The sequence below is a fragment of the Camelus bactrianus genome, chromosome 27 (assembly GCF_048773025.1).
Source record: "Camelus bactrianus isolate YW-2024 breed Bactrian camel chromosome 27, ASM4877302v1, whole genome shotgun sequence".
Taxonomy (NCBI): Eukaryota; Metazoa; Chordata; class Mammalia; order Artiodactyla; family Camelidae; genus Camelus; species Camelus bactrianus.
In genome coordinates, this window is record NC_133565.1 from 32,702,056 (window position 1) to 32,724,848 (window position 22,793).

The 22,793-nt window shown below is 47.4% G+C and overlaps 2 protein-coding genes across 23 annotated transcripts in view; both read right to left on the reverse strand.

The window, feature by feature from the left end:
- Positions 1-2,866, reverse strand: part of PPCDC (phosphopantothenoylcysteine decarboxylase) — a 66,961-nt gene extending 64,095 nt beyond the window's left edge. For 14 of the 20 annotated variants that reach the window (XR_012502816.1, XR_012502815.1, XR_012502813.1 and 11 more), the window contains exon 1: positions 2,612-2,777. The gene's annotated coding sequence lies outside the window, so the exon portion shown is untranslated. Of the gene's footprint in view, positions 1-2,611 lie in introns of all 20 variants that reach the window. The other 6 variants (XM_045516845.2, XM_045516844.2, XM_010955235.3 and 3 more) reach the window with 6 other exon arrangements.
- A 764-nt stretch (positions 2,867-3,630) lies between these two features.
- The window catches only part of SCAMP5 (secretory carrier membrane protein 5), a 38,759-nt gene continuing 19,596 nt past the window's right edge, over positions 3,631-22,793 (reverse strand). For all 3 annotated transcript variants that reach the window (XM_074354086.1, XM_074354087.1, XM_074354085.1), the window contains 6 exons: positions 12,415-12,469; positions 11,559-11,687; positions 8,371-8,527; positions 7,181-7,282; positions 6,605-6,722; positions 3,631-6,342 (listed from right to left, as the gene is read on the reverse strand). In XM_074354086.1, the coding sequence (XP_074210187.1) occupies positions 6,148-6,342; positions 6,605-6,722; positions 7,181-7,282; positions 8,371-8,527; positions 11,559-11,687; positions 12,415-12,421 (708 nt within the window). In that variant the 5' untranslated portion in view covers positions 12,422-12,469 and the 3' untranslated portion in view covers positions 3,631-6,147. The remainder of the gene's footprint in view (positions 6,343-6,604; positions 6,723-7,180; positions 7,283-8,370; positions 8,528-11,558; positions 11,688-12,414; positions 12,470-22,793) is intronic.

The window sequence follows — 22,793 nt, forward strand, 5'->3', positions numbered from 1 at the left end:
CATGAATAATAAATTGTACCCTCTGAAGCAGAGTGGGGCAGAGAACAAAAGCCTGGCCTGTGAATCAGAAGCCCTAGGCTCTGTCCAGGGTTGTGCTCCTGACCTGGAGTGTGACCTTGGCCCAGGGTAACTCCCTCCCTGAACCTGTCTCTTTGTCTGAAAGATACAAAGATAGGACCAGGTGATCTCTGAAGCTCCTTCCAGCAGAAACCTTCTGAGTTAATGCATGAAAGACAGGGGACTCTCTGTACAAGGGGATCCTGGGAGATGCATTCAAAAAGGGTAGAATCAACAAGGGGAAGGGAGACCAAAGCAGACCCCGAGGAGGAAGTCGGGTGAGTCACCCAATGGCACGTATGTGGTGCGCGCACACAGGGGCTTCCTCTTCACTCCACAGGCCCCTGGGCTCCTTAAGGCCTTTTTGCCCATTATTTGCCTTCAAGACTCAGGCACACGCCCACATGAGCTCAGGATCATGTTTGGGTCCATTATCCTACTCCTACCTGGAAGGATCTCCCAGGAGCCCAGACTCTTCTCAACAGAGGTTAAGCACAGGCCATAGACCGTAGAGCATGACTTCTCTCAAAGTTCTATTTGCCAGAGATCTTAATCTCTGCTCTATGTCAGGGCCTCAGCCAGGGCCACACTTGCCCAGAGCAGAACTGGGTCTGTCTACTCCAGGGCCTGGAGAGCCCTGTTAGCAACCGACAAGGTCTAGAGGTTCCATCAGCCAGCTTCTTCCCAGAACTAATCAGCATGCTAGTTAGCATTCACAGGAGGTGATAAAGGGGAAACTTACCTGCCAGGTCCCAAACCTTGACCCTGCCCCACCCCAGACAACTGGTGCTAGGACAGGTGATTCCTGCAAAACCAGAAGCTGAATTTAATCTCTGCAGCCCTTGAACCTGATATCAAACTGATATCATTCCTAAGGAATAGGTTACTGAAAGCAGTCAGATAAACTTGGGGCAGGAATCCATGTTGGTGACTTTAACTCCTTCCCCATGGCAGGTGGTACAGCCCAAGACTTACTATGTAGACTGCTGAACAATCTTTGTTAAGGACCAAAGCCTACCTACCTTTCTAGAAAAAGGGAGGGGTGGGTGGTGGGTGGGTGGGCTAGGAAGGGCATATGTACTTAAGGAATAGAAAGTGGATAATCTGACCAACAGCTGAAAGCAAAGTCAAATCAGTTCAATCTGACAGTTCCATGGAGGGTGAAAGGTGGCAGGAGTTCTTTATGTTTACTCTCAAAAAAAGATAAAATCCGAAACCAGTAAGTCTGTTTACTCTACCCAGGCCCTGTTAGAACCATCTATTTGCAAAGCCAAGGTACTGTGGACAGCACCTCATTTTCCTGGGCTCTGCTGGACTCACAGGAATTCTTGAGTAGCAGAAAGAGTTGGCAGGCAGAGAGGTCATGGGGCTAAAGGCTGTGATTACTGTGATTACCCAGGGTACCAGCCATGCAGGTAGCCATAAGCATGCAGCCACAGCCAGACAAATGGCAGCTTCTCTTGTCCTTTAGAAAGACAGGGCCAGACAGAGTAGAGAGCTTCAGTTTGTGGCAGGCTTGTGACGTGTAAGTCTCTTTCTCTGATGAGTTTAATTAGGGCAGAGATAAAGGTTTCAGAAATACCTGCGACTCACAGTACAGGCACCTGTGGAGCCAGGGCAGAACCAGAGCTAAAAAAGAGCCAGCTGGGGTATGAACCCAGCCCAAGACAGGAACAATGAGGAGCGGGAGCCTGGGACCAGGCAGAACCAAACTCAGGGGTGGGGGCAAGGGTGAGTGGGTGGGCAGGGATTCATTAAGAGCTTGAATCCTTTAGCCTAAAGTCAAAGTTCCTCACTACTGGCCCAAGGCTTCTGCTCTGGCCTCATCTCCCACTAGAGGCAGGCATGCTTGACTCTGCTGCTCCTGGAATCCCGTTAGGCACCCCTTCTCAAGGCCACATGTTGGGGATATATAGATACATATTACATTCATTCACATTCATTCACACACACACACACACACACTAGCAAGGGAGTGTCACAGTACTGCCACCTCTCAGCCACTGGGAGAGATGTGGAAAACTCCTGCTCCAAGACACCCACCACCTTCCCACCTTGCAACTCTCTCCTGCCTATTAGCTGGCCTGGGCCTCCAATACTTCAAAAGACAGTTTTCTCTGACAACAGTTGGCCTCACTCTCATTTTTAAATGCCACTCAGCACTTTTAGGGGAGCTAGGGGATAACTGTAACATCTCAGGGCTTTCCTTTCTCTATTTTTACCAACTTGTAAAGTATAGTTTGTACTTTGGACAGCCCCCATCCCTTTTTGGAAGCAGGCTCATGGGGGTTTTTGGTCTTTTAAGGCAAGCGTTAAGTGTGGGGAACTGAGAGGGCCGCCTTTTAATCTAGATTAAACAGCTCCGGACAACCGCAGAGGACCACAAGCCGGGGTGGGAGGGCACAGAAATCCCCCACTTCAGGCGGGAGACGGGAAAAGGTCCCTAAGGCTCCGGTCCCACAGCCTCCACCGCCCTGACACACTACACAGCCGCACACCCGCTGCGGTGAGCAAAGCTTCTCGGGTACCGATAAGAAAGTGAGGTCACACGTACACGTACACACGGAAAATGAGGTCACGCACACACAGCCGCGGACCCGAAGTCGCCAAAGAAACTTCTGCAGCCTCCCGCCCGGTCCGCCGCGAGAAACCAGCCTCCAACAGCCCCCTCGACTCCTCACCCGCGCCGGGCGCTTCTCGGGAAAACCCTCAAATATCGCGATATATCAGCCGCCCCTCCTGCTGATCCTGACTAGCAACGTCACCAGAGCCTACGGGACCGCACAGCCTTCTGGAAGTCGTAGTCAACTTCGCCTTCTGGGAGTTGCAGTCCACTTAGAGGTGTACTGCCTCCTCCCCTCTCCATCCCCAGCCCACACTGCTCATCACTGCGGCACTCAACACTGAATATTTACTGAGCCTCTTCTGTTTTAAGTGCACAGGATACAGATATAAATCGGACTCTTCCCTGCTCTTGAGACAAACAAGGACACACAAAAAAATTAAATAAGGTGCAGGAGGAAGCAGAGCAATTAGAGGCAGGGAAGCCCTCTCAGAGGAGTCACTTGAGGTGAATCTTGAAGGATGACCAGGAGCTTAGATGAGTGCCAAAACAGCCCTCCAAGTGAACACAGCATTGGCAAAAGGAAAGCAGCAGGCGAAATCACACTGGATACACTCCCTTGCCTTCATTCTCCAGCATCCACAGGCCCCCTGATCAATCCCCTTGTGTTCCTTGAGGCCACTCCATCAGCTGCTGGTCTCCTTCAATGGGAGCGAGATGGGACCCTCTGTGCTACACTCCTGCCCTTGTGTACAGTGACCACCTGGACCAAAGCACTCCTCACCCACTGATACAGCCTTCTACTTCTTCCTCAGGGAACTCAGAACTCCTCCTAACAGGCAGGAGGCCTCTGTGGCAGTTTCAAGGCTGCCTCAGGGAAAGAAGCACACAGAGGTGCATGACTTTTGACCTCTGGGAATGACAGGCCACACACCCACTTGACCCACCCGACCTCCATGCCCCACAGCCCACAGTGAGGTCCACACAAAGACACATAACACAGCAGGACACAGAGGGCCAAATGTTCCCTTTATTAAGGTTCATTCAGTTACCACAGACAGACACATTGGCTCAGGCAGGTCAACTGCCAGTTGGAGAATGGTCTGTGTCTCCCAGAAACAAGGAGGAGCAGTGGGCACCCACAAAATGCAGAAGCTGGTCACAGGCTGGCCGCAAACCTGAGGATTCCCAGACTGACCTGGGCCTTCCTCCACCCCACCCTCAAGCCAGACCATCCAGCAGAGATGAATCTGTGCCCAGCACCCACCTCTCAGACTGGTTCCCTCCCCAGGAAAGTGCATAGTTGCCTGGAGATGCAGCATCCCAGGGCCTGGATAAGCTGGGCCACACACAGATAGCAGGTCTTCCCAAGGGCAGAGCCAGGGCATGGCCATTTAGGTCTGAGCCAGGAAAGAGGAAAGGCAGGTAGGACAGGAAGTTGACTGGATGTAGCATCCAGCAGGTCAAAGATGCTGGGCTGGCAGCTGGACCATAGGCCTCCTGGAGCCCCAGAGACTAAGAGAAAGGGAGCCAGAGGCCTGGGCTGCAGGAGAGGAAAAGGGAGGAAGAACCCAGACCTCAGATCAGTATTCAGGTACTAGGGGATGTGCCAACTGCTTTCCAGAGAGAATGTGGTAGAGAGAGCTGATCACAGTCTGGCCCAAGCCTAAGGGACCATTAGGGAGAGAGCTTTCCAGAGGCCCTGGCTCCTCCTGCAGGAAAGTAGAGTACTGGAGCTCAAAGCTCAGGATGGCACCTGAGTCCAGGTGTTGGGTTCTAAGCAGGAGCCAGCCCAGAGTAGCCAGGCGGGGCTTGGTTTTTCAAGCCAAATAACCTAAGTAAGAGGTGGGGGCAGTGAGTGAGAAATGGGCAGCTGCTCCTTGGTTAAGAACCCACCCTCCTCCAGGCCTCCGAGAGAGCCAGGGCCTCTACCAGCAACATTCCCACAGTGCTTGGAAAAGAACAGCCCTACAGGTCTGCAAGCACAGTCCTGGAAGGGAAACGAGTTCTGACAGGGTGAGGAAGGGCAAAGAACCAAGTCTGATAGGCAGAGGGCAGCAAATAATCTTGATTTGATTTAAAAAAAAAAAAAAAAAAAAAAAGAGCCATAGAGCCTCCCCTCCCACCTAGCCTCGCCTGAACTCCCACTCTGGCCACTGTGCTCGCACACAGGGTTGGGCCTGTGCTTCTTCCTGGGCCTTGAGTTCAAGTGCCCAGAACTGCCCTATGACCAAGAGCAAGCTGGGGGTGGGGGGGGACATGATCCCCTCTCACTGGGCCCTGCCTGCCTTCTCCTCTGATCTTCCCTCCAGGCCCAACCCTCTGAACCTGTCCCTTCTATCAGGCCCAAACAGAACAGCTATTGCTCCCAGGAATCCAGTGGTCATTCAGACACCTAGCACCTGCCCAGTGGGCTGGGGCTAAACATATGTCCCCAGGGGCCAGTAACTATTCACATACCCTCTGTGACAGCTGCACTTTACACCTGAAATTGCCTGGACACCACCCAGATCTTCAGGAAAGGCAGTGGACTCTGTCCTCATGGATGGCAGGTGCCACCTAGCGCACAGTAGGGGTAGGGTAGGAGAAATGGGCCACAGAAGCTGGGAGTATGGGGAGGGATATAAGCAGAGGGGCTCAAGGGGGCTCTGGGAAGAGGAGCGGAAGGCAAGGCAGGGAAGAGAGGAATCTGCCTTGCATTTCCATTCCCTGGGAGTCAGATCCCCAGGTGGGCTCTGCAACTCTGGCTGTGTGCCCTCCCACATCGAGGCTAAGGCCCAGCTCCCCTGGCTGCTTCCTTGTTCTGGGAATGGGCTCAGCCTCAGGAGCAGAACAACTGGGACACTCAGCCTTGGGGAAGACAAAGAAAAGACACATGGAAAAGAGAGAGACCCTGGGCAGAAGAGACCACAGGAGTGTGACAGCAGGAAGAGAGGAGGGGAGGAGGAGTTTGAGGAGGGAGAAACCTGGATGAGAAGGAGCAAGGGAAGCTCCCCTACAGGTCCCACCCTCCCACCTACCAACCCCATGAGCGCTAAATACTGTTGCTTCCTAGTAAGACCAAAAGTGGGAACAGTTTCAGCTCATAACCCTGGGGAGGGGGCCAGCCTCTCTGCTATGCTTCCCCCTGCCCCATGAGAGGTCTCTGGGCCAGGGTCAGAGGGGGCAGCCTGGTGGGGGGGGGGGCTGGTTTAGTTCTAAACATACGTCTAGCACCACAACAACAGAGACTTCCACTGCACACCGTTCACAAGGGGACACAGACACAGCTACCACTGCACGGGACAGCTCCACGTGCAGCCCTCAGCTCTCAGGGTGCTGAGAGCAGAATCCAAAAGGTGCGGGGAGGGGATGTACATATACAGATATATATATATATATATATATATATATAACTCTGATTCTTTGTACAAAGTGGGGGAGGAGAAAAAGGGAAGGGGGAACCCTGCTTGGTCACCACAATAGACCATGTGGCTTGAACCCCCGTCCCACCGGCCCCTAGCCAGCGCTCGGTAGGCTCAGCTGGTTCACATCTCATTGGAGTACGTGTAGTTGGGAGTGGCAGAATACTGAGTCTGCGGTTGATTCATGGCACCCTGCGCCGCCCCCATGGCTGCATTCTGGGCCGCCTGCTGCACGTGTGGGTTCTTCCATGCCCCTGTGGTCCACTCCTCCTGAGCTTTGCTGAAACTCCCCCCACTTCCCCGATAGAATTTATGAACCTGTAGGAAGAAGAGCACAAAGAAGCGTTAATCAAAGGGAAGAGGCAGCGCATCCAGGAAAGGTTTGGGAGTCAGAAGTAAGTCATTGTAAAAGCCAGTTCTCCCTCCCACCATGCCCTGTGCACTAGGAGAAAAGTCCACCAAGCCATTCCAGAGTGAGTCCCTTAGAGACTTCTGGGTCCTCCTGTAACCTGGAAGAAGGGCTGTTACAGATTATAGTCCCTTCTCAACACCACCCTCTCGCCCTTGAAGTGACACATACCATGCTGAGGGCGATGAAGGAAAAGACAGCCATGACCGTGAACATGACAGTGGGAATGAGCATCACCACCGCTGAGCCAATGTTCGTTCCGAAGAAGGAGATGGTGGCGATCCAGCCGCTGCAGAAATAGGCCAGCTGTGGGGCTGCCTGGTATGGTGAGGGGTATCCAGGAGCCACCCCACTATAATAAGTGACTATCCCATAGTCACAGGGAGAGACCATATCATTGGATGCAAAGGGACCATCTTACTGATCCTTTTATGAGTGGGCCTGTGTCACTGGTTCAGGAAGAACTCTTGGCTCAGGAAACAAGCTCCTGAGACATAAGGGTTCCTTCTTTCAGGTTCTCCCATGATGCTTGAGGCCCCTCAGCACCCCTAAAAACCACTGCAAGGTTCTCCTTCCCATCTCATGCTATGGCCATGTCTACTAAACTGTCCTGAATCCTCTCACACTTGCAATAACTCATGGTGTCCCCACAGGCTAGGCAGCTTAGCACACAGAAGTAAGCAAAGGACACACCCCAGGTGCCAACCATGCCAGCCCTGGGTCAGTCCAGACACCGCAGGCTCTTACCAGACACCCCAGCCTGGGATGCCCACGGCTTGGATGATGCTGATGACCAGCTGGGCCATGAAGGTGAAGAAGAATGCCATGAAGCTGAAGGAGCTATCGGTCCTGCAACAGAGGAGATGGTTCCTGTCACCTGGGCAGAGGGCCAGGGCTTCCCTGCCTTCAAGATCTCCAAGCTCTTGCAAGTTTAAGTGAGTACAGAGGGGACAGAAGACATTCAAAGGCCTTAATTGAGAGGCCAAAATGGGACAGTGTTTACTCATCTTTGCAAGTTTCCATGTGTTAGGCGTGTGTGTGCAACATTACACAGAGAGATCTCATAAATGGACCACTCACTGGTACATGGATGGTTGGCCCCACTGGCACAGAAACAGATGGGCCCACTGTGGCAGGAATAAACGATCCCATTGTCAAAGGGCTGAACAACCCTACTGGCACCAAGACACCTAGCTCACCACTACATGGATGGATGGACCCATAAGCTCAAAGATGGAAAGTACCGTTGGCACAAGAACAGACACCCTATTGGCACACAGATGGATGGGTCCAATTGGCAAAGATATTTGAGGCCCCATGGCACTGAGGCGGATACTTTATTGACAACTAGACTGAAAGCCTTTTTGCCCACTGGCACAAAGACCAAAAATCCCATATGACACAAGGTAGACACCCAGTGGCACCAAGACAGCTAGCCCTACTTATACATGGATGGGTAGTCCCTTTGGCACAGAATTGGACGACATCATTAGCACATAAATAGTGTCAGTGAGCATATGGATAGCTTGTTCCACTGGCACGTGGATAGATGGTCCGCTTGGCATCAAATCAGCTAGCCCCATGGGTACAAGGATGGGCAGCTCCATCAAGACAAGTGGCCCCATTGGCAAAATTTATCATGCAGCCAGCTGCCTGGGGAAGGCAAAACAAAAATAGGCCTGGTCTCTGTGTTGCCCCCACCCAAAGGCAGAGTGAAGAAGGAAGGAACTAAGAAGGCTCTGACTCACAGCCCTCTTACTCCAGCCTACGGCTGCCAGGAAGCCTAAATCCTATCTTGCAGTCTAGCTGAGGGTAAACAAAGGGAAAGTGAGTTTGGCAGAATGCCCCCCCCAAAAAAAGTGAGAAATTATGTAGAGAAGAAGCAGGAGATAGGCAGAGATAGGATTAGGAGCTGGGGTTCAGCGCCAGTCACTTACTTGAAGGCCTTGTAAATGGGCCGAAACCAGCAGACGTAGGAGCAGGGTGTGAAGAGGATGAGCCAGAGAAAGGCGAGGCCAAAGTTGGTGGCTCCCCCACCTCCGATCAGCCACGCGAGACAGCCCACCAGGTTCACGGCCAGCGTGACGCTATTCACTGCAGACCCAGGAGCCCATGCACACACAGAGACAGACACCAGACACACACACAGATGCCCAGGCCCATGCAGAAATACATGAGCGCACGGACATGGACACACACACATAACTCAACACAGACCCGCAATCAAACACACGCAAACAGCACAAGCACAGAGATGCAGACACACACAGACACACGTGCAAACCGCATTTATACAGATTCACACCCACAGTCCACGTCAATGAATACACACACACAGATACATGAGACACACATACACATACACACACAGAGGAAATAAGGCTGTAAGAAAGAAAACTGGAGGCCTGTCAGACCAACCCCTCCCCACACCCATTCCTAGGGATTTGAGAAATCTGGAGAACAGAGTATCCAGAGCAGGAACCCAGAGCCTCAGCCCAGCAAGCCCTGCTGAAGGGCCCCAAAGCCTCGGTGTGGTAGAAATGCTCTTCTCCTTATAAGAACAGCCTCAGCCCCTGCCCTCCCAGACCCACAGCAATCACCATGCCCAGGGCACAGGAAGACCATCTTCCATCTTCTCTTGCAAAGTAGGGCATGAAAAGAGGAAAGTAAAGGCCTTGAGGAAACATCTCTTCAAGCTACTGTACCATCTGCCCCACATTTAAATGGGGCAGGCAGCAGGGGCTGGGATCTCAGTCTTTGTTCAATTTCTTGGACAACTATCATGCCACCTCTTCCAAGAAGCCTTCTTTCACTACTGCAGCCTTATTCATCTCCCACAGACCTCCTTACTGACCTCCTGCAGGCTTGGGCTGCTCCCATGGTTCCCCAAGTACAAATCCCAGCCCATCAACCAAACTAGAAGCTCCCCAAGAGTGATACCTAGGCTCCCCCTCCTCTGTGCCCACATAAGCTAGCTGAACCTTGGACTCACAGTGTCACTGAGTCACAGCCAGCAGGAGCCGCAAGTCTCCTCACCTGATGCTGGCACTAACACACACCCAGGGTATCTGACTTAAGGGTGCTCCCTTCCTCCAACATTAGACTCAGTCCCTTTAAGGCCCCACAAAGACTTGCTGAATAAACAAAGGAAGGCGGGCTTAATCTTGGCCTCAAACAGCCAGGCATCTCTGGTCTTGGCTTCTGAATAGAACCCTCAAGCATCTCAAGGGTTATATACATTTCCTTGGGAGCAAAGCTTCTGGGAGGCACCTAGTGAGGACTTAGGAAGCTATTTATAGCCCTTAAATCCAGCTCCTGGATGAGATCTTCTCAGGGGCAGAGTTCCCAGAGCCCAGGGTCAGGTGAAGTACTCCCCAAGTCTGGCCCCACAATGCAGTCACCTGCATGGGTACACCCAACTCAGGGCTCCTCAAAACAAGGGTGAGCATTTCTTCCTGCGTGTTTCAGCCGTATTTCCTCCATCTCTGTTTATTGCCCCCCAATTTTCTAGAATCTTGGTGTTCTCCCTGATTTTATTTGCTCTTTACATAGAATAGACATTAACCTGTTCTTAGACTGGTTTATATCTCTCTTCTCAGTCCCACCTCTCTCCCGCACACTTGATCTACTGCTCCGGCTGTAATAACTCTACTCTTTGGAGCAAATATACATTGACTTGGCCACTCTCTCTCTAGCCATCAGCTTTTTTTCTATCTCCACTTCTCTCTTTGTCCAGCTTAGAATCATAATTTATCTCACTCATTTTCTTATTCCCTCCCCTGCCTTGTCTTCTGGTCACACTCACTCTGGATGAACACAATTCCCACCTACCTGTGCTGAATGTCGCTAGGGAAAAACTAGCCCCAAAGAGAAGCTTGGTAGGACTGTAAACTCATGGCAGCCAACCTCAGATGGACCCTGTGCATGACTGACCCAGATATCTTAGGGATCATGTTTCTTTGGATAGTGTCCTCACCCTCTGTCCACAAATGTGCCCTCATTCTAATCCCGCTCTCCACAAAGCTCCTATCCCCACTGTCCATCCTATTTGGTGGGGAAAAAAATGGGAGCCATCAGAAGCAACCTCCTCACTCTATTCCCAATATCTACAGACCTACCTACACCTGCCCCATCCCTTCCTTCACTCATGTTACATGGGGAAAGATTCCTTCTCCACCCAAAAGCCAAGCTGGGACTTGACAATGAGTCTGTCCCTATATTCTTTCTACCATTTTATGAAGGACCTACCACAAAGACAACATTCTTCACCACCGTCCTGGCACAATCACTCATCTCCCCAGGTAAGCGCAGGCCTGACTCAAGGCAACATCACACGTGGCAGACCCTAGCTGTGGTCACCCTGCAGGTGTCTGGGATTTCTGGGGGCCATTGCCCAGCACAGGACAGCCAGCTTGCCTCCTTGCACATGCCTAAAAGGTACCTTTGACCAGGGCTGGGCACAGCCAAGCCCCATCCCCCTAGCATGACACCTTTCCCACCAACCTGCCACAGACGATTAGAAACGAGGGCCTTTAAACTCTTGACGTCAAAATCTTAGAACATTGGAACTCTGGACTTTTAACACTGAGCTACAGGAACCACAGCGATCACTGGGCCAATACCCTCTTTTCTACAAATAAGGATCCTGCTGCTTGGGAAGAGGAGGGACCAGCCAGCCCAGCTTGTTCCCATATGTCCTAACTCTGAGCTGAATGTGCTTCTTTTTGAGCAATTTTCCAAAGAAAGCAAGAAAAATGAGGTTTTGAGGGAAGGATTCCTCTCCAAATTCAGAATCCTGAGGCAGTCACCAGAGGTTCCGGAAAACTACTCCAGTGGGAAGGAGAAGGGAGAGGAAGAAGAGAGGGATTAACACCGCAGACAGAGACCCCCACCTGGATGCTCTGTGCATGGGAGATAGGGAGAGCTGGGGAGCTGAGGGAAACTGAGGCCCAGGAGAGGAGCCTGCAGGAGTCAGGCAGGGAAAGGCTTACTGGTCCACGCAGATGCTGCAACTGGAGCTGGAGGACACTGGGCCTGCGGGCACCCCTCCCCCACGATGTCCATCCCTACCAGCCCTCCCTCCTCCTCCTCCCCCTCACAGCCCACCCCAACCCACAGCACTCACGCATCCAGAGGTAGTAGAGGCGCTTGGTCATGCTGAGATGCTGGGGAGGGATATCCGCCTCGAAGTCTTGGTAGAAACATGGCTTGAGTGGGATAAATTTGGGTAACGGTGGGAAGTTGTTCACTTTCTCTGTGGGCAAGGCACATCACATAGTATCACCTTGAGTGTTCCCTCCCCAACGATCCAATATAATGATTCTTTCCCTGGCCTGGGCTGCCCTCTTGGCCCCTGTGGCCACAGGACACTTTGCTATCCCCACCCAACCATCCCTGCCTCCTCGGGTCTCCCAAAGTAACCAAAGGTCCAGAGGCAGTGTCACTGTCTCTGAAAAGAATAAAAACAATAAACGCTATCCTTCAGGGGTGCAGTACCCTCTTCAGTGTGGTGGGGGCCAGTTCTAGGCAGAGGAATCAGGATGGGTGAGTCTGGAGACGTGGGTTCCAGCCTCCACTCCAACGTTCATTCTCTTGGGTGAGTCACCACCCCTCTCCAGACCTCAGTTTACCCGGTGGGGTGGGGCTTGAACTAGATAATCCCTAAAGGTCCCTCCAGCTCTGAGCCTTTGGAAACTGGACAACTCAGAAAACAGAATGAAAAGGTCTTAGAAAATTAAGGAGTAATGGTGACAGAGGGGCCAGGGATTTGGCCACACATGCCACTCATCAGTCAGATGGGCAGTAGGACCAGGGCATCAGGATGCACCATCCCTGGTCCCCAAGGTCAGAGAAAACCTGGGGACAAGAGAACAGAAAGAATCTGACCTGCAGAAATTAGGGAGCATAAAGGGACCAAGAAGAGGGCCAACCACCCGATGCTCACTGTCACGTCCTACTCACGTGGCCCACCCTCTCCTTACCCGCCATGATGGCGCCAGCCGGCCCCGTGGCCTGTCCAAGCCTCTTTGTCCTAAACTGGAAGGAAAGAAAAGCCAGAGAAGGATAAGAATCATGGCCCATGCAGCCCAGTCCCTTCCTCAGCCCCAGCAGGGCTGGAAACTCCTTGGGGCAGGACCTGTTTCACATTCCCACAGTGGAATGAACCCAAAGGAAGCAGCTCCCATCTCACAAAGCCACCATTCCACCAGCTACATCCTTCCAAGGACTCCTGCCCTTTGCCTCCAGGCAAAAAAACCCATCTTCAGAGGGTGAGAAAGAAAACTGGGAGGGTACCCCAGGCAGGGCAAGTCAAGTGACAGAGAAGGCCTGAGGGGACCCCTGAAAGAAGAAATTCTATTCTTGACCCTGAACACAGCAGAGCCCTGGCCTCAGTCACAGGCTGGGCTCCCCTCCTCCTGCCTTTGCCTTCGGTCACTTGTTCACGTCTTGAGCATGTACCATCTGCCAGGCACTGGGGAGACAGCATGAATAAGACAGATGGTCCCTGCCCTTGGCATGAAGCAGTCAATAACCTCTGCAGTGAATAATATAAAAGGGAAGGATGGCTATGAAAACATGCACATGGTGGGGAGGTACAGCTCAGCGGTAGAGTGCATGCTTAGCATACATGAGGTCCTGGGTTCAATCCCCAGTATTTCCATTAAAAAAAAACCAACAAAAAAACATGCACAGCAGATAGGTGACCTAACCAGGTCTGAGGAGTCATGGAAATTAAATGTAAGCCATAAAGGAGTCCTGAAGAACACAGGGGAGCTGCCTGAGGCAGGGCAGCCTTCTGGGCAGAGGAGAAAGCATGCACAGATCCTCATGCAGGAAGGAGCTTCACTTCTAAGCAAGGGAAAGAAAGCCACCGTGGCCAAAGCAGAGAGTGCATGGGAAAGAAGCAGGGGAGGCTGGAGAGGTGAGGCAGGCAGGGTGTGATTCCTGAGGCACTGAGGAGGCAGGCTGGAAGGGGTCCCAAGGTGGATCTGGGGTGTTGGGGGAGGGAGGCATCATGAAGACTCTCTGCCAGCTTAAACCACTGAGTGGATGGTGGGGCTGTTTACTGAGAGCCCCATCATGGGAAGCACCCACGAGAAGAGGTGCAGGGCCCCACGGAAGAAAAAAAGCTGCATTACAGACGTACGAGCCTGAGGTGCGGTGAGACCCCCAGACAGGGCTGCCTTGTAGGCACTGGGAAAAATCTGGGTCAAGGGTTCAGCAGAAGGCTTGTGCTGAGACATGCATCAGGTAATTGCAGGCAAGTTAAGGCTAAGAAAGCGAATGAGATCATTTTGCTAGAACAGTAACTTTGGTATATAGATACATAGCTATAGCTATGATAAAAAACAGAAAATGATCAATGACCAAGCATTAAGGCAACGCAACATCTAAAAGCTGGGCAGAGATTTCTATAAAGTTTAAATCAGGCAAAACAAATCTAGGGTGCTCAAGTCAGGATAGTATTACCCTTAAGGGAGCACAAGCATCTGGGGTGCCGGTAATGGTCTGTTACTGGATCTGGGTGCTGGCTACATAGAGGTGTTGACTTTGTGAAAATTCCTCAAGCACATAATTACAATTTATGCACTTTCCTATGTATTATACTTCAATTAAAAGTTTGCTTTACAAGAAAAATAAACCCTCCTAGGGTCCCAGTCAAATTCCTCTGGATCCAATTAAGTGTGGGCAATTATAACCTTTTGTGGTCCCTTTGTGATATGAAATCAAATACAGATATAAAAACATAACAACATCTACCACAAATGGAAAAGACAGGCATGACAGAGACGTGCATGAAATGATTCTTTTACACAGGTGCGTTAATTGAAGCACTGGGGAAAAAAGGCAACACGCAGAATAGTTTATATAGTATGTTATCTTTCATATTGAAAAAAAAGGAGGGGAGGATATAGCTCAGTGGCAGAGCAAGTGCCTAGCAAGCACAAGGTCCTGGGTTCGATCCGAAGTACCTCCATTAAACATAAGTAAATAAATAAAAACCCAACTGCTTTCCCCCAAAAAATAAAATAATAACAAATATATTGAAAAAAAGGAGGGGAGAGGAGAATAAAAAAAATTTTTTCTTTTATCCTCAGAATCCTACTTGGTTATTTACTGGTTATTTACTCACAAATAAGAAGCAACGGATACATGTTATTCAACATGACACTATTTTGCAATAGCCAAATGTTGGAAACAACCTAAGAGCAACTGTTTGAATAAACTATGGTACATCATTCAATGGACTACTGTACAGATGTAAAAAAGAATGAAGATGACGTCTATGAACCGCCATACTAAAAGCAAAGTACAAGCAAGTATAAACAGTATACTATTTTTATACCTTTATGTAAAAAAGGAGAAATAAGAACAGGTATCTAAGTTAGCTTGTTTTTGCAAAGGAAATACAGGAAGAGTCAAAAAGAAACTAATGAAATGGTCACATGACGGGAGGGCTAGGATGAGTAGTGAGGCATCTCTGGGGGAAGATTTTTACATACTTTTCACACACAATGTCTTACATATGCAAAAACTTACACCAGGAAGAAATGAAAGTCTAAAAATGCAATAAACAAAAACAAATGAAGCTTATCTATACAGCAAACTGATAACACAATCACACAGGAAAAAGAACTGGCCAAGTAACTTGACCTCAGTACTCTGTGTTCTCTCAGGGGGACGTATCACAAGAACAAAAACAACTGGAAAGAAATCTGAAATCTTACAGGTCTACTGGTACTACTGGTACTAGTGTGGTGATTCTGAAACTCTGTCATGTGTACTGTAGCAGACAACAGGCGAGTGAATGAGTGTATGTTGTTGGAACCTGGTTCTCAGTGTTAGATAGAATGTGGAATATGGGAAGGTAAGAAAGAGTCTCGTGATGTTGGATTTGAATTGGAGGCATCAGTATGAACTCATGACTTTACAAAAACATACGGCTGGTCCCAAACCAGGTCAAGGAAACAGAACATTAGCCTAGAACATCTTGTGGTGCCAGAAACAAGCAGGAATTCAACTAATTGGAGAATGTCAAAAGGACACCAGTTTAAAGGGGCGACCACCAGCCAAATTTGGGACAATTAAGAGCATCAAAAATAATGACAGTAATATAACACACTGTGTTTAAAAAATAATCCGTGAATCCAAAGTGATACTCTTGTTTTTATTTTTATTTTTTTTTTCAATAAATGGTGTAACTATCTAGTAAAGGAGTCACGTATAAATATTAAGTAATATTGGTAAAGCCATATTTTTAAAAAATTAATTAATTTTATTATTTTTTTTTAGGGGGAGGTAATTAGGTTTATTTGTTTATTTACTTATTTATATGGCGGTACTGGGGATTGAACCCAGGACCTCGCGCATGCTAAGCATGCACTCTACTACTGAGCTATACCCTCCCCTGATATTCTTATTTTTAAAAAGAGAGGGAGGAAGGAAGGAAGAAGGAAAACTCTGCAGAAAAATGCTAGGTATAAATGTAGGAGTGACAGAATTAGAAAATCTCCTAATTTTGCAATCATGAATGTAATAGCTGATTCAGACAAAGATCTTCAATGGCTGCTAAATCTTTCACTCGGTGAAAGACTGTTGGGTAAGAAGGGAGTCAGAGAGTCTCAAAGATGACTTATTAATTACAAAGGGGAACAGGCATTTTTATTGTAAAGAAAGCTGGTAGACACCACCTTAACCAGGTGATCAAACTCAAGCTCACCAATAACAGGACAGACAGATATTATGGCCTCCCACCTACATAGCAGTCCTGCCCCAAAATATTTAACTTGTATCTAATCATAAGAAACAACCAGACAAATCCAAGTTGTGGCACATTCTATAAACTAATCTGGCCTGGACTGTTAAAAGATGCCAATACCCTGAAAGACAAAAAATAAAAAAAATAAATAAATTAAAAAAAATAAAAATAAAAAGATAAGGGATTCTCTAACCTAACGGAGGCTATAAAAACTGATGTGTGAACCTTGACTGGATCCTGGTTCAAGAGGAAAACATTATAAAGGACATCACTGGACTATCAGAGGAAACTTGAATATAAGCTCTAGCTAATATTTTTGTGTCCATGTTACATTTCTTGAGCATAATTGTGTTATTGAGGTTATGTAGGAAAATGTATTTGTTCTTAGGAAATATGTGCTCAAGTGCTTAGGGGTAAAGTGCTATGATGTCTGAAACTTGCTTTAAGTAGTTCAGAGAGTAAGAAATGATGGCTGGATAGACAGAGTCAGAATCAAAGCAAATGTGGCAAATGTTAACAACTGGTGAATCTGGGTGAAGACATGTGAGTGTCCTTTGTACTATTCTTTCAACTGAAGTGTAAAATTTTCAAAATAAAAAGCTGGAGAAAAAATATGAATGTCAGTAATGGATTATAACACATTGAATGAAAAGAATGCACAAGACTACTACGGTGATACACAAAAGAAAAGGAGGGGGGAAGGAAAAGTCCTAATATAAAAGGAATAACAATTTTTAAAATAATAATTTTGCAACCCCCATATGTCAGAACTGATCCAGGCAAGGATTATCAATGGCTGCTAAAACCACCGGGTGAAAGGTGGCTGGGGAAGAGGAGAGGCACATCTTCTGAGTTTCACCCCCTAGATTAGTCATTAATCACAAGAGAGAAAAGGAACTTCCATAATGAGAGGATCTGGCAGACCAAGTGACCAAATTTAGCATTTCTGACCATGGGACGAAAGGACATTATGTGCCTTGTGATGTGATACACAAAGAAGGACAAAAGTTGTCTATGTAGTATTGGTGCCAAAATGTTTAACCTGAAAATAATTACTAAAAAAATCTGACAAATCCAGATTGTGGGAAATTCTCCAAGACAAATGCTAATGTCATGAAAGATACAAATTGGTAAGGGCACTCATCTCAATTAACGGAGACTAAAGAGACATGCAACCAAATGCAGTGAGTGATCCTGGACTTTTAAATCAGAGCTGTAAAGAACATTTTTAGGACAGGTAGAGAAATTTGAACATAGACTCAATAGTAGATATCACTGTTCAATGTTAAACTTCTTAGGTGCTGTGACTGTGCAGGAGAACATCTTTGTTCTTAGGAGATACATGCTGAAACATTTAGAAATACAGTGTCTTCTCTGCTACTTACTTTCAAATGGCTCTGCAAAAAAAAAAAATCAGGGATGGATAGATAGATAAAGCAAATGTTACAAAATGTTAACTGGTGAATGTACCCTAGTGCACTGAAATTACAGATGACAGTACAGCAGTTCCCTGCACTGTTCTTTAAACGTTTTGTAGCTTTGAAAATTTTCAAAATAAAAAGTTGAGGAAATAAACCTACAGATGGCCAACAGGTACATGAAAAGATGTTCAACATCACTAATATCAGGGAAATACAAATCAAAACTACAATGAGATATCATCTTACACCTGTTAGAGTGGCTATTATCAAAAAGACGAGATAGCAAATGTTGGCAAGGATATGGAGAAAGTGGAACCCTTGTGCACTGCTGGTGGGAGTGTAAACTGGCAGAGCCACTACAGAAAACAGTATGGAGTTTCCTTAAAAAATTAAAAATAGAACTACCATACAATCCAGCAATTCCACTTCTTGGTGCCTAGCCAAAGAAAACAAAAACTCTAATTCAAAAAGATATACGAACCATCAGGTTCATTGTAGCATTACTTATAACAGACAAGCTTTGGAAATAACCTAAGTGTCCATCAATGGATGAATGAATAAAGAAAATGTTTACATATATAATTTATATGTATACATCTTGTAAAATTCAGCCATAAAAAGTGAAATCTTGCCATTTGAGACAACATAGATGGAACTTGAGGGCATTATGTTAAGTGAAATAAGGCAGACAGAGAAACAAATACTATAATCTCACTTATATGTGGAATCTAAAACAAAACAAAACAAACAAAAAAACAAAAAAACAAGTTCATTGATACAAAGAATAGACTGGTGATTTCCAGAGGCAGGGGCTGAGGGTTGGGTGAAATGGGCGAAGGGGGTCAAAATGTACAAACTTCCAGTTATAAATAAGTCATGGGTTTTAATGTACAGCATGGTGACTATAGTTAATAACACTGTAATGCATGTTTGAAAGTTGTTAAGAGAGTAAATCTGAAAGTTTCTCATCACACACATACACAAATATTCTTTAACTGTGTGGCAATAAATGTTAACTAGACTTATTCTGGTGACCATTTCACCATATACACAAATATCACCATGTTGTACAAATATCAAGTTGTACACAAGAAAGTAATATAATGCATGTCAATTATACTTAATAAAAATAAATATTTTTAAGTTGGGGGAAATATATATAGTTGCATGTGGTAATATACACACATAGAATCTCTAGTAGGACATCAAGAAAAAAATAACTGTGGTACCTGGGGGAGAGAGGAAATGAATAGATGTGGAGTAGGTGGGAAGAAGAATTTTTACTATGTATCTTTATACCATCAAATCCAAGACACCATCAGTTTTAAGATAGATCAGTATCTTATTTACCAAAAGAAAGGAAAAAACACTGCCAACTTATAATGATAAGATGCCAAATTTTTAAAGACACAGACATTAAAATGTTTTCAGAAATATCAAAATGTTCATCCTAGAATTGATGAAATTGAGGACATCCTTTTTCATTATGAATCATGTAAATGTATTACCTGTTTAAAAAAATAAAAGTCAGGCAGAAGAGGCTGAGCTGGCAAAGAATGAGCAGGAGCAGCTGAAAAGGCAGGAGGGAAACCAGGAGAGCGTGAAGTTTCCAAAGCTAGAACAGAGTAGACAAATGTGACAGATGCCACTGAGAGGTCCAGCATGAAAAGGGCTGGACTGAAAAGTGTTCATGACGCTCAGCAACAGCGAGTCATCTGTGACTCCAGCAGGAACAACTTTGGTAGCGGTGGCAGCTGGGAGTTGGGGTTGGCAGGGGTGTGGGGGAGTAGCTATCAGATGATACAGTTGAACACATAAGCTGAGAGCAGGTGTAGACAGCTCTTTGAAGAAGCCTGCCTTGATAGAGAACAGAGATAGGGTACTACCTGGGTGGGATATGGGGTTCAGGGGGTACAATGGCTGAGGGTTGTGTGTAAGATGGAAACAAGCTAGAGATGTGAAGGATCCAGGGAACAGTTGCAATTACAATAGAGAAAGAAGTTTAACTGATGAGCAAGCCTCTGAAAGGGGGAGAAGAATGGGGTCCAGTGCAAGGAGGTGGGACAAGCCTCAGTTCTAACAGGGGCGAAGGAGAGCATGATGCCAGCAGATGGAGGAGGTTTGAGGCTTTGGAAAGGACAGTGAGAGTCCCACACATCTGCTTCAATTTTCTCTGTAACATAGACAAGTTTGAGATGAAAGGGAGGAGAGAAGAGAAGAGGCTGTAGCTAAGTCAATGGGCAATTACAACACAGCCTGAGAAGTGCCCCAGGAGAGCAAGTACACAAAACTGGGAGCACAGAGGAGCACCTCCCTGGTCCATCCTGGAGAAGCCAGGGAGGGCTTCATAGAGGAAGCAACATCAGAGCTGAATCTTGAGGCATGAATAAGAGTTGGCCAGGAAAAGAGATAATCAGCAAAGCACGTGGAAAGGCCAAGAGAGCAACGGCACGGCACACTTAGGGAACAGGAAGCACAGATAAAGCCCAAAGTGGAAAGAGGGGAAAAAAGGCAAAAATAGGGTTTAAAGGTGAGAGGGGCCAGTCATCGTGGCCTTGAAGGCCATGGGCAGGATTTGAGCTTTATCCCCTGAGTCTTTCAAGCCACTGCAGGAAAGATGCCACCCTTTTAACAGTTTGACTTTTAGGTTTGGGGGGTTTGTTTTTAATGCACATATAAGCATATGTAACAAAAAGTGAGATCATTTTACACAAGGCATTTTATAATCTGTTTTTTTCCACTCAACAATATGTCATGAAAATATTTCACATTAATGAATACAGGTTATCTCAGTCTTTTTAAGGACTGGTCAACCAGGCCAACAATGTCCATGGCCATGGAGCAGTCAGGCGTGACATGGGCTGATTCGGCCATCAGGAGGTCACAGCTTCAGGGAGTGGTGGGGTAGAGGCCAGCTGCCAAGAAATGAGGAAACATGAAAAGAGGAAGAGAGACAAGTCTAGCAGACTAACCTTTCAAACACTCGGCTGAGATGTTAAAACAACACACACAGAGACTATCAGTGACAACAATGAAACACGCACCATACACTAGACAATTAACAGTAGCCAACTCTCAATAGTGAGATTATAAGTTATTTGTTGTCTTTCTTTTTATCTTTATTTTCTAAAATTTCTACAATGGTCACATGTCACTTGTAGTTAAGGCAAAACTATAGGTTTAAACGGCAGCAGCTAGAGGAAGGCACCAGATTAGAAAGGTTTTTCCAGATAGGAGCCTTGAGCATATTTAGAAGCTGGGAGGAAGGTCTGAAGGAAAACAGTGGAGAGGCTGAAGAGACAATAGAGGGGGAAACAGCTGATGGATATTGGTGCCTCAGGAGACAGGTAGGTTCAGCATCCATAGCACAGAGTGGGAGCATTAGATTAGGAGCTCTCCTTCTAATGGGATTCAAGAAGTGGAGAAACATGGGTGTGGTTCCACCTCCCACATATACCCTCCACTAGCCTTCTTCATGAGTAAAAGGCTTTGGGATAGTAGTACAGTTTGGAATACTCCTCCCACGGAACAGAATAGGGAGCTGATGGGAAAGGGGAAGTGTTTCCAAAGTGATGAGGCTGGAGACCCTCCATGGAAGCAGAGCCAGCCTGCCCTGGTATGTGATGGCCACCAGAAGCTTTCTACATTCTGAGTATAGAATCCAGAGTTGGGGGGCCTGCTGCTGAGGTGGGACAAACAAGCAAAGTGACATAGTAACTGAGGGCATGGGTCACAGAATGGTTAAAATCCTTAACCATGGGGTCCAGAAAAGACACAGAAGCTGTCATGCTCATGGGACAGAGAAAATGGAGGTGTCAGAGAACCAGCTGTCTCCTTGAGGTCCCAAAGTAGGTAAAGCAGAAATTGGACTGTGGTCAGAGAAGAATACTGGAATTCAAGATTTCAGAGGTGGCTACATGCCAATGACGACCAGATTCACGTGTGGCTGGCAGAAAGGGTGGCTGAAGGAGGCATCACCTCCCACAAGACAATGGGATGTGGAGTGGGAGACTGTGGTCCAGCTTTAATGTCTTCCAGGAAAACAAAGAAGAGAGGCAGGGGGAGAGTGGGTACTAACTAGACTGTAGGAGACTCAAGGGAGGAGACTCTAACCCTGGCTCCAATCTGACCCCCAAGCCTGGTCCCAGGCTTTCTCCCAAAGGTATACGCATGGTTACAGAGAAATCAGTGTAGCAAATTAGAGACGGTGGGAGAAGTCAGAGCACAGGGCAAGGCTGCCTTGTTTGTATATGGCTAGCCCTGAAAGAATTTAAGCTTGGGAGGGCTACAGAGGCTGAGGTCACAAGAATGGAAGGTTCCAGTCTCCTCTGCTCTTATTTCAGGGATAGCCTTTAAAATACTTGTATTTGTGGGGTGGGGGTGGGAGGGTACAGCAATGGCTGGTCTCTGCAAACCAAAGTTCCTAAACTGAAAAATGGGGAAAGTAGCAGTTTGCTCCTCAACTGAGAGTTTTTCATAATGTTGGGGGTATTAGAGGTGCTATATATCCCCCCAAAATGTAGGCCTAAGAAGCACCTCCTTAGTTATCAATAAGATAGCAAATACGACCTGAATTTTGCTTAAAAAAAAAAAAAACAGATTACAATTTATTCCATTTCTTACTGTGTATCTGGGAGGACAGAAGGTCCCGCAATAGAGAAAGTGAGGTTCATGGCAGAGAGAAGGAAGTCAAGTCTGGCCTCAGATCAGGACCTGGGGTTAGTTCCAGGGCTCTCTTACTCACCAGCCCCTCCCTCCAAGCATGAGCTTCCCATGCTTGGCATAGAAATGGTCATTTTCTTCCTGCCTGCCTAGAGCCTGTCTGCTAAGATGGCAGTTTTCCCCTCTTGCTCTACCTCTGGTCCCCTTATCCCACACCCAGTCCCACATCCCCAGCCCTAATGTCCCAGAACTCTGAATCATCCTTAGAAAACATCACTCTCCTGGCATCACTATCATTGTCCTATGATGACGCTTCAGTAGCCCCTACTGATCCTGTGCCTGGCATTCAAGGCCTTGTGTCGTTCAGCTACAAACCTCCCACCCACCACCTTTTACTTTTCTACCTGTTTCCCATACAACCCAGCTTCATACAAGAGAGATCATATCTAGCCATCCCCTCTGCTTCCAATGCCCCAAACCAGATCCCTGTCACTCCTCTAAATCCTACTAGCTTCTC